Source organism: Monodelphis domestica, chromosome 2 (assembly GCF_027887165.1).
Source record: "Monodelphis domestica isolate mMonDom1 chromosome 2, mMonDom1.pri, whole genome shotgun sequence".
Classification (NCBI taxonomy): Eukaryota; Metazoa; Chordata; class Mammalia; order Didelphimorphia; family Didelphidae; genus Monodelphis; species Monodelphis domestica.
The window spans coordinates 93,600,439-93,612,485 of record NC_077228.1 but is presented as its reverse complement, the minus strand read 5'-3'; the positions used below and the strand labels follow the sequence as shown (position 1 = coordinate 93,612,485).

At 33.2% G+C, this 12,047-nt stretch overlaps 2 protein-coding genes across 2 annotated transcripts in view; one reads left to right on the top strand and one right to left on the bottom strand.

Moving 5' to 3' along the window:
* CDC73 (cell division cycle 73) overlaps positions 1-12,047 on the bottom strand; it is a 174,205-nt gene that overhangs the window by 57,987 nt on the left and 104,171 nt on the right. The window lies entirely within an intron of this gene.
* On the top strand, positions 4,176-12,012 carry B3GALT2 (beta-1,3-galactosyltransferase 2). The gene is made up of 3 exons (XM_056815676.1): positions 4,176-4,313; positions 4,544-4,768; positions 9,354-12,012. The coding sequence occupies exon 3, from the start codon at positions 9,489-9,491 to the stop codon at positions 10,755-10,757; it is 1,269 nt and encodes a 422-aa protein (XP_056671654.1). The 5' UTR covers positions 4,176-4,313; positions 4,544-4,768; positions 9,354-9,488; the 3' UTR covers positions 10,758-12,012.

Genomic DNA, 12,047 nt, shown 5'->3' with positions numbered 1-12,047 from the left:
CCAGAAAATACATTTTTAAATTATGCATTAAACATTAAATGAAAAAATGTATACGAAAGGAAATTTATTGGATTTCTGATTGCTATTAACTGATGAAAACAGTAACTTCAAAGTTTCACATGAAGTTCAGCAATGAAGCATTTAAAATATAACTTAAAAACACAAATTATTAAAAACTATATAAACTTATTGGTTTAACCTATCAAAAAATGAAAGAAAAGAAAAGAAAAGAAAATCCCTATAACTGAGTGAGGAGTCATATTTCCAAAGTAGCACCATGAGATCATTGTAACTGCTGTATGATCTGAAACTAGTGTTTTTGTGTTTTGTTTTGTTTTATTTTTTTAGTAAGGGTATTACAAAATAATGCCTTAAATATTTAATGCTAAATAAATCTTTTTTTATACTTTAAAACCTAAATTATGGGGATATAATATTATTTTGACCAATATTATTATAAATAAGCCCCATCCAATCAATCCAATAATGAAGAGTGAATATGAAAAGGTTTGCCCTCAGAAAGCTTATATTATATAATAGTAAAACAAGAGCACAAAATATATACAAAGTATTTGCAAAGTAAACTGGGAGAGAGTATGGGTGGTCCAAGTGGCAAATGATCTAAGTCTAAAGTGAGCTAGGAATTCCAAGAGAGGAAAGCATTCCAGTCATGGGGAACATAACAATCTAATGGCACAGAGTTTTTAGAAGAAGAAATATCACATAAAGTAGCTAGCACCTATATGACCAAGTTTCATCTACAGCACTTAGCACAATACTATTCATACAGAAAGTGTGTAATAAAAGTTTTTTTGAGCTAATTACCCATTTTGTAGCTAGGTAGTGTAATAGAAGAATGTGAGAGAGAAGGATTGAGAAGGGAACAGGGAAATGGAAGCAAAGAGAGGGAAATGGGGAGAGAGGGTACCCAAGTCTTGTCCCCCTGACAGAGGGAATATGTCTCTTCAGAGAATAGTTCTGGGAGACAGAGGTCAAGAACTGGAGAGATTAGCTTTGGTAAGATGACCTACTGCCCCCCTTTTGTTCCCAGCTGTTGTTGAGAGGCAGTATGGATTCTTCTGCCTCTGGTCTCCTTAGGGACACCCACTGTCACTTCCCTTTAGAAACCTGGGGTCACCCCACTATCAAGGAGAGCTGTTCCTTGGGTGAGAGTTTGGATCCCTGGAATCCTGAGCTAACCTTCCCCTTTTGGGGAGATGTGATTCTCCCCAAATCTTCTGTCCCCTTTCCTAGCATCAGAAACCAACCAGACCTAATTCTAAAGTAGTAAACAATTTATTTGGGTTCACACAGGGAAGGAGAGGTAGGGGTGTACAGCAAGGAAAGTGGGGAGTAGGAAACCCTACCACTGGTCCCCTCTGGTAGGCTGCCCCCCCCAAGTTCTCAGGGTTCAAGGCTGAGTGCCTTGTACTTGAGCTGCTGGTTGATTCCTATTCCTCAGCTAACTAACTTTTAATTCAGGAGCCTAGGAACAGGTCAGGGAGAGAGAGAAATCTCAGGGAGAGATCTGGATGGGTCTGGCCAGTTTGAGTCCAAATCCAAAACCCCTTTGAGAATTCCGGTAGCTGTTCTTGAAGAGTCCTAATAGAGGTGTTTTGGTTCCCAGAAGGAATAACAGGTCCCATATGGATGGGCTCTTTCTGAGCTTCCAGGAAAATCACCTTTCCTCCTCCACCTTCTAGTCTGGAACACTGTTGACAGTTGGAGCTTCTCTCTCTCTGCCCCTCCTCCACTGCTCTTCAGCTGAACTCTCCTTCAGCTTGGCTTCTTACATTACAGTAGAACAGTGATTGGCATGTAGTCTCTAAGACTTGTGTTCAAATTTTACATCAAGCACTTACTGCGTGACCTTGAGTAAATCACTATTTCTGTTTGCCTCAGTTTTCTACTCTCTAAAATGGGAGTAACAATAGCACCTACTTCGTAGGGTTGCTGTATGGCTCAAATGAGATACTAACTGTAAAGCATATAGCACAGTCTGCCTGATACATACTATGTGTTATATAAATGTTGACTGCTATTATTAATTTGATTAATATCTTCATAAAAGGTACCTTAATAAAGGGGAATAGATAAATGTTCTCCTTAGAAGTTTTGAAAAGGACTTTATGGGGAATGAAATTTAAATGAATGGTTAAAATAAATAGATGGAACAGTAGATTGAGGACTAGACTTGGAGTCAGGAAGACCTGAATTCAAATTATGCCTCCAACTTATTAGCTGTATTACTTAACGATTTTCATCTGCAAACTGAGGATGATAGCACCTACCTCCCAGGGTTGTTGTAAAGATCAAAAGAAATGCTATACATATGTACATATTTTATACATACATACACACATGCATATATATCTTTGCAAACCTTAAAGCACTATAAGTGGTAATTATTTTAAAATTATTAATAAAATTCATAAAAGGATTTAGTGACATTTATCTATTCAATAACTCTTCCCCATAGTTATTTTTTCAATTGCCACTGAATATAATTTTAAAAATCATTTAACATTCTTGTATTTCTGTTTGTTCTGTTTCTATCCTCTATATTATCACACTGTCTCTTGAGACTATGAGTTATGAACAGGTTAACTCCAGTAGTGTGTACACACACACAGTGACAATGTATATGAATATGAGTATTTGCTGACAAAATCTAAAACTCTTATCAATAATCCTCAAGAAGCAAGAATTAGTTCTATGGACCTAAATGGATTAATCTAGACTGCAAGTACTACAGAGGTAAATGCCATAATTATTGTTTTCCTCATTCTAATTATCACTTTTGAAGAACCAGTAACATTAGTGAAATAGCCCATGTATTACAGGCTTCTCAATTTTATCTTGTAGGTAAAACAGAACGCAGATGAAACAAGAAGATCTTGCCCTTATGGTCACTATGTGATTTGGGGGAAGTCATTTAATGTCTGGAGCTCAGTTTCCTTAGGAATCATTAAGGTTTCTCTTTCTGTTCTAAAATTCTCTGATACTGACATAAACACAAATTAATACACACACAGAGTAACTAAAAGGTTTAAATGGGATTACATATAGAACATCAAGTTAAAAATAAAGTATATTTTAATGCACTTGAGATAAGATACTTTCATGGCAATCTGAGAGAGATGTGTCCAGCATATGTTCTGGGACTTCTAGGAACCAATTATTGTTCCAGAGCCCGAGAGCTAAAACTAAAAGTAGAAACTATTACAAAGTCAATTTTCCCGAAGGCTCTTTAAAAAAATGTGAGATGTCCAGGAAAGAGTGACGTTCATATCTAAAGTTATTCGAAATTTGAAAGAAAAAAATCATCAAGCCATTCTGAAGTTTTAAAATATGGAAACGTAATTGGTAAAACCTTATTACCCTCCATAGAGTTACCTTCAATACCCTCCATAGAGTTACCTCCAATAAGTTCCATCTGATCTATTAGGATGATACAAAAAAATATATTCTAACATGCTTTTTTAAGGAAAAATAAACATTAAAAGTAATTTTTAAAAATCTGATATTAAAGACAATAAAAATAAAGCATCAACCTCAAGCAAACCAGAAAAGGATGAGGTAAAACAATATGTTTTTAAAAAACAAGCTACCTTATAATCTAATGTCAGTAAAGGAATTCAAATCAATTTATTTATATCAACTTTACAAATGAGGAAAAACTTCTAAAGCTTTAGAAAAAAAATGTGGATGGTAGTCATTGAGTCTCAGAAAGGAAATAGCAGATGGAAAAATTTTGAGATAAAGAATGGCTATTGCAGGAAGAAACTGCAAAACTGGTACTATAAGGGTTAAACCAAACTAAGTTACATAAAAAAAAAAAGCTTTTTACTTCTTACGCACTGCAGAAGTGTGTTAGGAATATGAAAACCAATGTCTAAGATTAAAAGCATTTTGGAACCCATAGTTAAGGAACAAAGAAAAAAGGAGAATCATCTGAAAAAATAAACTCATAAACCATGCATTTTATAATCATCCCACTTTCATATTATTCACTCATCACTACACTTGCACTGAATATGGATCATTTATCAAATAGAAGTAAAACCTCCAAGCCCTCCTCCCTGCCTTGGGATTTTAGTCGAAATGAATGCAAACAATCACGTGGGATTCAGCCAAGCAGTGACGTTAAATTCTGCTCTGTCAGAAGACAGCATCTGTCAAAGCCCACATTTAAACTGCTGCCTGCCCGTGCAGCAGCTGAGGAACCGTGGATTTCATTTTATAGAGAAAAACCTCAGTAAAACTGCTCAAAATCCTTCCTGCAGCTGCTTGGCAACAATGAAAGAAGAGAGGTAAATCCTATTATTTTTCAATACAGTCAGACCAGTACATTCTAGCTCTAGCTGCTTCACATTGCAGCTCAGCACTAAAAATATGGATACTGAAAAGAGAATACAGCACTGCATTGTCCGACAAGGAAAATACAAGATGTAAAAAGCTTCAATGCATCAATTGTGGGGGGCAAACAAAAGTGCTCCAAACAGAATGGACAACTAAAGCTCTTTTGTTTAAAATTTAAAAGGAAAAGAAAAAAAGCAAAAAAACACCTCAGAAGACCAACATACATATGAACAAGGAGAGAAGCAGACAGATGGACACATTGGATCCTGTGAAAAGCAATCGCAGGAAGCAGACAGTTGGGGGATGTGCGCATGTTCGATAGCATCTTTTTTGCTGAAGTGATGGCGTGCCAAAAGTATTTTCAGTGAGCATAATCCTCTCACCATAAATGGCTTGACCAAGGAAGGTATGTCAAAACCTTGTGTCTAATATTCAATTGATTTTGTTACCTTTTCAACCCTAGAGATAGAGCACTGAGTATCTTTAACATTGAATTCTATATATCACTGTGTTTAAAAAGACTAAAATTTCTAATGTATTCCTTTTAAATTCTGTATTGTTTTGAAGAAAATAGCATTGCCTTAACTCAGATAAGTATGTAGCTTATAATCATTTTATGCATAAGTACAAGGAGAAAGAAACTGAAAATAAGAGCACAGATGTACTTACAGGATTCATTGGGAAATTCAACTTTTAAAATAATCTCGGGGCAAGAGGAATAGTAAATTTTTACTTATCAATTATCAATTTAATAATTCTCCTTTATCAATTCAATTCTCCAAAATTTAAAACAAGGGCAAAATTGGCTATATGACCCTAGCATTAAACTATCAGTCTACGCTCTGTAGTCAAATTATACCAAGTACCTTCAAATTTGGTAGTGTGCTGGTTTTTCCCATACTTCTTTTAAAATATATAAATGCCACTAATAGTAGCCAACCCCAATTTTGTGGGTATTTCCTCTAATATTACTTCCACTGTAAATGTAAAATGTAGTGTAGTTTCATGTACTGATACTATTAGTTAGACATAATTTATAAATACTATTGAGCTGAATATGTCAAAGAAGAATCTTTAATATAAAATGGAAGTAGCATACAACATGGCACCAGAAATGCCCATTTTCCTATTAATGAATAAAATGCAACTCTGAACAAAGAGACACTTACATTGCAACTAAAATAATTTGACTCAACACAATAATCTTTTTTCTCTTAAATATACACAACTGATGAAATTTAGGTATGTCAAGATTGCTAGAAAAACAAACTTCAATCAGAATTCAAAGAAACATGCTGTTTCTAGGTGATTTCCTACGAAATTTACGAATATATCAAAACAAGGAAATAGAAAGTTAAAATGTGCTTACTCTGCTCCGGGCTATGCTCAAATGTAATAAAACTAGTGCAATTCACTGTGTGTGCTGAACCAAGAGTCAAAATCTAATTAACTATTTTAGCAAGACACTACTAAAGTGAGAATGGCAATTTACTGCCAAAGATTCCAAATTTATTTCCCCAATCTGCTAAGAAAATTGGTAATATGCAACACAGTGAACTTTTCTCATGTTCACTACAATTGACGTTAACTAATAACAAAAGATGAACAACATGAGTGAGAATTAAATAGCTTACTTTAAACTTGAAGGTCTGTTTTTGATTGATTTTTGGCACAGTGCTATTAATAACAATTACTGCTATTTATCATTTAATCATCAACTCAAGCCTATCAAATTTACTTCTAATAAAGAGTTATCTTAAACAAAAAATGGCCTTATTAAAGTATTGAGTCAAGACGTTATTTAAATTCCGATAGTTAAATAAGTCAAATAATTTCATTCACAAACTACAAACATTTCAAATTAAAAATAGTAATACCTTTAAAATCTGGAATATTTAAATCTAGCCTGTTTAAGTATGCTACAGGAATAAATGCAGCAGTTTTCAAAAAGACAAATGAAAATACATTGAAATGATATTTACTACACAGAATTTTAAAATACCAAAATGCAAATATCAAAAACAAAAAACTTCACACAGGTGAAATGAATATATACTCAAGGTAGCACAGACTTTTCAAAGTTTTAAAGGTAATTTAATCAATACCACTGCCTTGTTGCAGAATGCAGAAGCCAGATTTTATTTGACAGAGTTGGATAGTACTTATCCTGTGCCATTATTTTAATAATGTAAAACAAGAAAATTTTAAGGGGAGGAATAGAATGGCACTTATAAATTGTTTTCATCACAATGAATAGTTTTAAACAATTTATTTTTTTTAAGTACTAAACACTTGAGAAACTTTTAACAGGGCATCTTAAAGAGCTACACACATTTTTACAGCTGCTTCATTTTTAGAGGGGAATATTAACATATAGCATATACAAAGTTTTTAACTAAATTATGTACACTTATAATTATATATGTGCATATGTAAAGAGATAAAGATTAACATTTAGAACATAAATTAAAATTAATGAGATTTTACAAGTATAAAATTTATTAGATAAGCTTCTGACTAGAAAGTTGCAGGGGGAGCTTTTCTTTTTAAAGATCTTTAGTTCTAGGCCTTATCTTATTTTTAAGTATGAGAACATCAAAAGCAGACCTAATAAACTATCGCCTATTCTGACAAACAAGTTACAAATCATTATTTGGGGCAATGAAAAGTTCATTGGAACCTTGGCCCTTCCACTGTTAAATATTCATAAAGAAAAGTGTCTACTCAAAATGTTAAAAAAACAAACAAACAAAACATGGAATTCAAGAAATCACTACTTTGAAAGTAAAATGTTTAGGTGTCGTTTCCTATCTTAGCACACATCTTTGCCAACTATTTATAAAATGAGTGGGGAGATAATTTCTAAATCAAAACATGTGGCACTAACTTTTATTGGGCTTAGCTTCAAGCAAATACCTTTGTGATGAAAGAGATAGCTTTGAATTTTCTTTATGGTGTAATGAAATAATGTCATGTAATTACATTCCAATAAAAACAATTCTACAATAGTTTTACATTTTCTTACTTTAGTCCAATTCTTTTCATTAGTTTATATTGAAAATTTAAAAAATAAAATATTCACTATAAAAGCTGCTATGAAAATTCAAAATACTCTGTAAACCAGAAACTTGAAAAGATTACATACATGGAGCCTGCATAGTAATACCTTAGAAATCACATTTAAAATTTCCTATTTTCTTGCTCCTCCTAGTGGCTGTTAAAAAGATAGCCCAAATTACTTTCATTCATATTGCTTCAATCACTGCATGCAAGTACTGAGTGTACATATGAATGACAATTTGACCCTTCTATTAGTAAATTAAATTTTAAAAATCTTATATTGAAATTTCTATTTTCATTTAAGCCCATTCTTTTCTTTGTCAAGGTAAAAAAAAAAGATTAATCAAGAATTGTTTATAATAAAAACCTACTTTACAAACATATACCATCAAATTTACCAAGTTATCCATAATTAGTTATCATCAATTAGAAATTATGAATTACTAAAAAAGAGTCTTGAGTAAATCACAAATTTAACAAAAATGTTTTGTAACTTTTTAGTGAAACTTGTGTTATGGTTAATTGGTCTTAAAACCCTGATCAAAACTCCTGGGTCCAGAAATAAATTGGAGTAAATGAAAATTACAAACAGATTTGTACTTTGCAATAAATGGGTTGTTCATGGTAAGTGATTAGTCTTTAATATTCAACATCATAAATTTGCCAGTCATTGCAAAAACTAATGTAGGATACATTGCAAAAACATTACAATTTCAAAACGTTACTTTGCAAAAACAAATGTAGGATATAATGCCACTGAAGTTGTAACATTTTCTATGTGCAATAAGGTCCAATTCTGAATTTTAGAAGTTTTTGAAGTTAGTTGTATATAAAACTATGATTATAGTAGTAGCCATTGCCTAAGCTCTACATTAAACAAATTACTAAAAAAGTAGTTCTTTATTCAACTCTATTATGTAGATGTAATTTGTAAAACCATCTGTTTTGCCAAAATGATAGATAATGAAAAATTATATGCTAGATTTCAAAATTAATATTAAGATTCAAGCAAAAAAATGCTCCTAAAGAGACAACACAGTAGAACTAGTACTAGTCCTGCCACCTTAATGGCTGTGAAGAAGTCATGATATAACTTTGGGTCTCAGTTTCCTCTAGAAAATGAAAAGTTTTGGTTGAATGATGAATCAATCAATAAGCATTTATTAAGTGATTACTAACCACTAAAAGACTGGTTTTAATTTGAAAGTTTACTATTTTTTAAAGTAGCTAAAATCATTCATCATTATTGCTGTCTAAAAAGCCCAGCAGAGAGGTTACTAGACCCTGAAAATTAATTTTGACAGGTGCATCTTCTCATTGACTTTCTGAACACAGTAGGGGCCAATGGAAATATGCCAAGCAGTGTACTGTGACTAACTGAACTCTGCTACAATCAACCTTGTACCGTCTGTCCCACTACTAATACATGACCATTTTATTTTTTAAAAAGGGCAGCTGACTGTGCACCATACTACCCCCACTGTATGTCAAATCAATTTTAATTAATACCAATAAACCTTCCATATGCTATCAAGACACTTTTCAAATGGCTTTTCACAAGACATGGAGAATAATTCTGGTCTCAAAACAGATACAGCTGTTTTAAGTTGTTAATTTTGGTCAAAAGTGCACTTACATCAGTTTCTCTAAGCAATAGGAAATGGTTGAAAAGAAAATAATCCTTTTTTATATGAGATTTTCTCAAAAAAAGTGGCTTGGCTCATTTTAAGTGATTAAATTGGATAAAGATAGTTCACATTTCAATTCAGTCATTTGCTGTATAATCTATTCTAATACATTATTTCATGTTTTTGTAATTATCTTTTCATATTTTGAAAAATCTTAAATTTACTAAAAGCTATAATTCCTAATCAACCTAATCATTTAAAAAGCATAAACATTTTGAAATATCCTATTTTTCACTTTTTCAGAATGCTTTAAAGAGGACAGCCCTTAAGATCAGACACAATTTAAAAATGATTACCAAAGAATAGCACTGGTTCAGAAGAGAGAACCATCATTTTGTTCTACCATTATCCCATATCTCATTATTGGATATTTACAACATGCTTCAGTGGAGGAGACGACATTGCTGCTTTGCTAAGATGACCTGGAATGCCAAGAGGTCTTTGTTTCGTACACATCTCATTGGTCTACTCTCTCTTGTCTTTCTTTTTGCTATGTTTCTTTTTTTTAATCATCATGATTGGCTGCCAGGCAGAGCTGGCTTCAAAGAAAATCCTGTAACCTACACTATACGAGGATTTCGATCTACAAAGGGTGAGACAAACCACAGCTCCCTGAGGAACATTTGGAAGGATACAGTCCCTCAAACTCTAAGGCCTCAAACAGCTACTAATGCCAACAACACAGACTTGTCACCTCAAGGAGTAACTGGCCTAGAGAATACACTCAGTGCCAATGGAAGCATTTACAATGAAAAAGGTACTGGACATCCAAATTTATATCATTTCAAGTATATCATAAATGAACCTGAAAAGTGCCAAGAGAAAAAACCTTTTCTAATACTACTTATAGCTGCAGAACCTGGACAAGCAGAAGCAAGACGAGCTATTCGACAAACTTGGGGAAATGAAAGCCTGGCACCTGGGATTCAAATCACTCGCATTTTTTTATTGGGCTTAAATGTAAAGCTGAATGGCCACCTTCAGCGGGCCATTTTAGAAGAAAGCAGACAATATCATGATATTATTCAACAGGAATATTTAGATACTTACTACAACTTAACCATTAAGACACTAATGGGCATGAACTGGGTTGCAACATACTGCCCACACATTCCTTATGTTATGAAAACGGACAGTGATATGTTTGTCAATACAGAGTATTTAATACATAAGCTATTAAAGCCAGATCTGCCTCCTAAGCATAACTATTTCACAGGTTACCTAATGAGAGGGTATGCACCCAATCGGAACAAAGACAGCAAATGGTACATGCCACCAGATCTCTACCCAAGTGAACGGTACCCTGTGTTCTGTTCTGGAACTGGTTATGTTTTTTCTGGAGATTTAGCAGAAAAGATCTTTAAGGTTTCTTTAAGCATCAGACGTTTGCATTTAGAAGATGTGTATGTGGGGATCTGTCTTGCCAAGTTGAGAATTGACCCTGTTCCCCCTCCCAATGAATTTGTCTTCAATCACTGGCGAGTTTCTTACTCAAGCTGTAAATACAGTCACCTAATTACCTCTCATCAGTTCCAGCCTAGTGAACTGATAAAATACTGGAACCACTTACAACAAAATAAGCACAATGCCTGTGCCAATGCAGCAAAAGAAAAGGCAGGCAGGTATCGTCATCGTAAACTGCACTAGAAAAGGCAATTCGGATCCCATGTGCAATCTGTAAATACTGCAGAAAGCATGTAAAGTAAAAACTGATGAGCTTCATGGAGCAGTTTTTAGTTAATTCCATTACAGGATGGTATTCAAAAAATTTTTTTTTAATTTCTGAAGAGTTTATTTAATTCTTAAGACAAAAAAAAAATTAACCAAAAGCTATCCTAAGAGAATCTGTGAAACAAACTGCATAAAATCCTTCTGTGTGTTAACATGCAATAATAAGCAGGCACACTTAGTGGTAAAATTTCTAGTTTATGTGCCAATAAAATATAATTGACTATTTTCCACACAAAGTTTAGAGAAATGGAGATTAAATCACAAAACCCACTTCATTTCTCAATCAGTTTTCTATTATAAAGAATGACTGTAAATAAAATCATATACAACTTGTTTTAAGAAAACTTAAAACTGTATGAAGAAAATTTTTCCTTTGGTCTAATATATAAATTATTTTCATAGCAATACTGAGATAAAATTTTGAATTATCCCATAAAACATTTGCAAAGATCAAAAGTTTTACAACTGAACTCATCTAGTTACTATTTTAAATTACCAAAATAATCACTTTAATTTAACACTACTGACAAAAAGCAAAGTATTATTCTGATATGACATGTGAAAGAAGGTGACCAACAGTGTGTCTCAGGCTAAAGTTTAAAAGCAAAGTCACTAAACAGCAACACAAGCACATATTCTATTTCCTTCTGAGTATAAGTCATATCATTACTAATAGCATTCATTTCTTAACTCATTCAACTAGATCAGCTTACTGCAATCTCCTAAAGAATGCCATCTTTTAGCAGCAAATGTATCTGATTCTAAACATTTATCATGTTCTTAAAATGAAGGAAAGGTAGAAAAAGGAACAACTGGGGTGTTATTACTGAAAAGGATGAAGAGTACAGAAGCAGTTTCATTCAATACATTTTTCAGATGCATGTCCGCCAAAGTGCAGCATATGGGAAGCTCATCTCCTGACAGCAGGTGTTCACATGCTGGTACTTAATCATTTTATGGCACAATTTCTGTTGTCAGAGTGCCAAGTTTACAACCCTACAGTTTTAATTTTGTGGATGACATTCTACATCCTCAAATAAGACCTTTTTGGGGGTGGGGGGCCGTACAAATGTTTGAAGAACATTTGATGATTCTAGTACTTAAAAAATGTGTATGATGCACTTTTATCAAATTTTTAATAAAAGGGGATAAACAAGAAACCCCAAAAAGCTTTGTTCAGTTTCATGAGTAAAATGAATTCATAGT

Coding starts and splice junctions, on each gene's coding strand:
- B3GALT2 (XM_056815676.1), top strand. CDS start 9,489: ATGCTTCAGTGGAGGAGACGACATTGCTGCTTTGCTAAGATGACCTGG.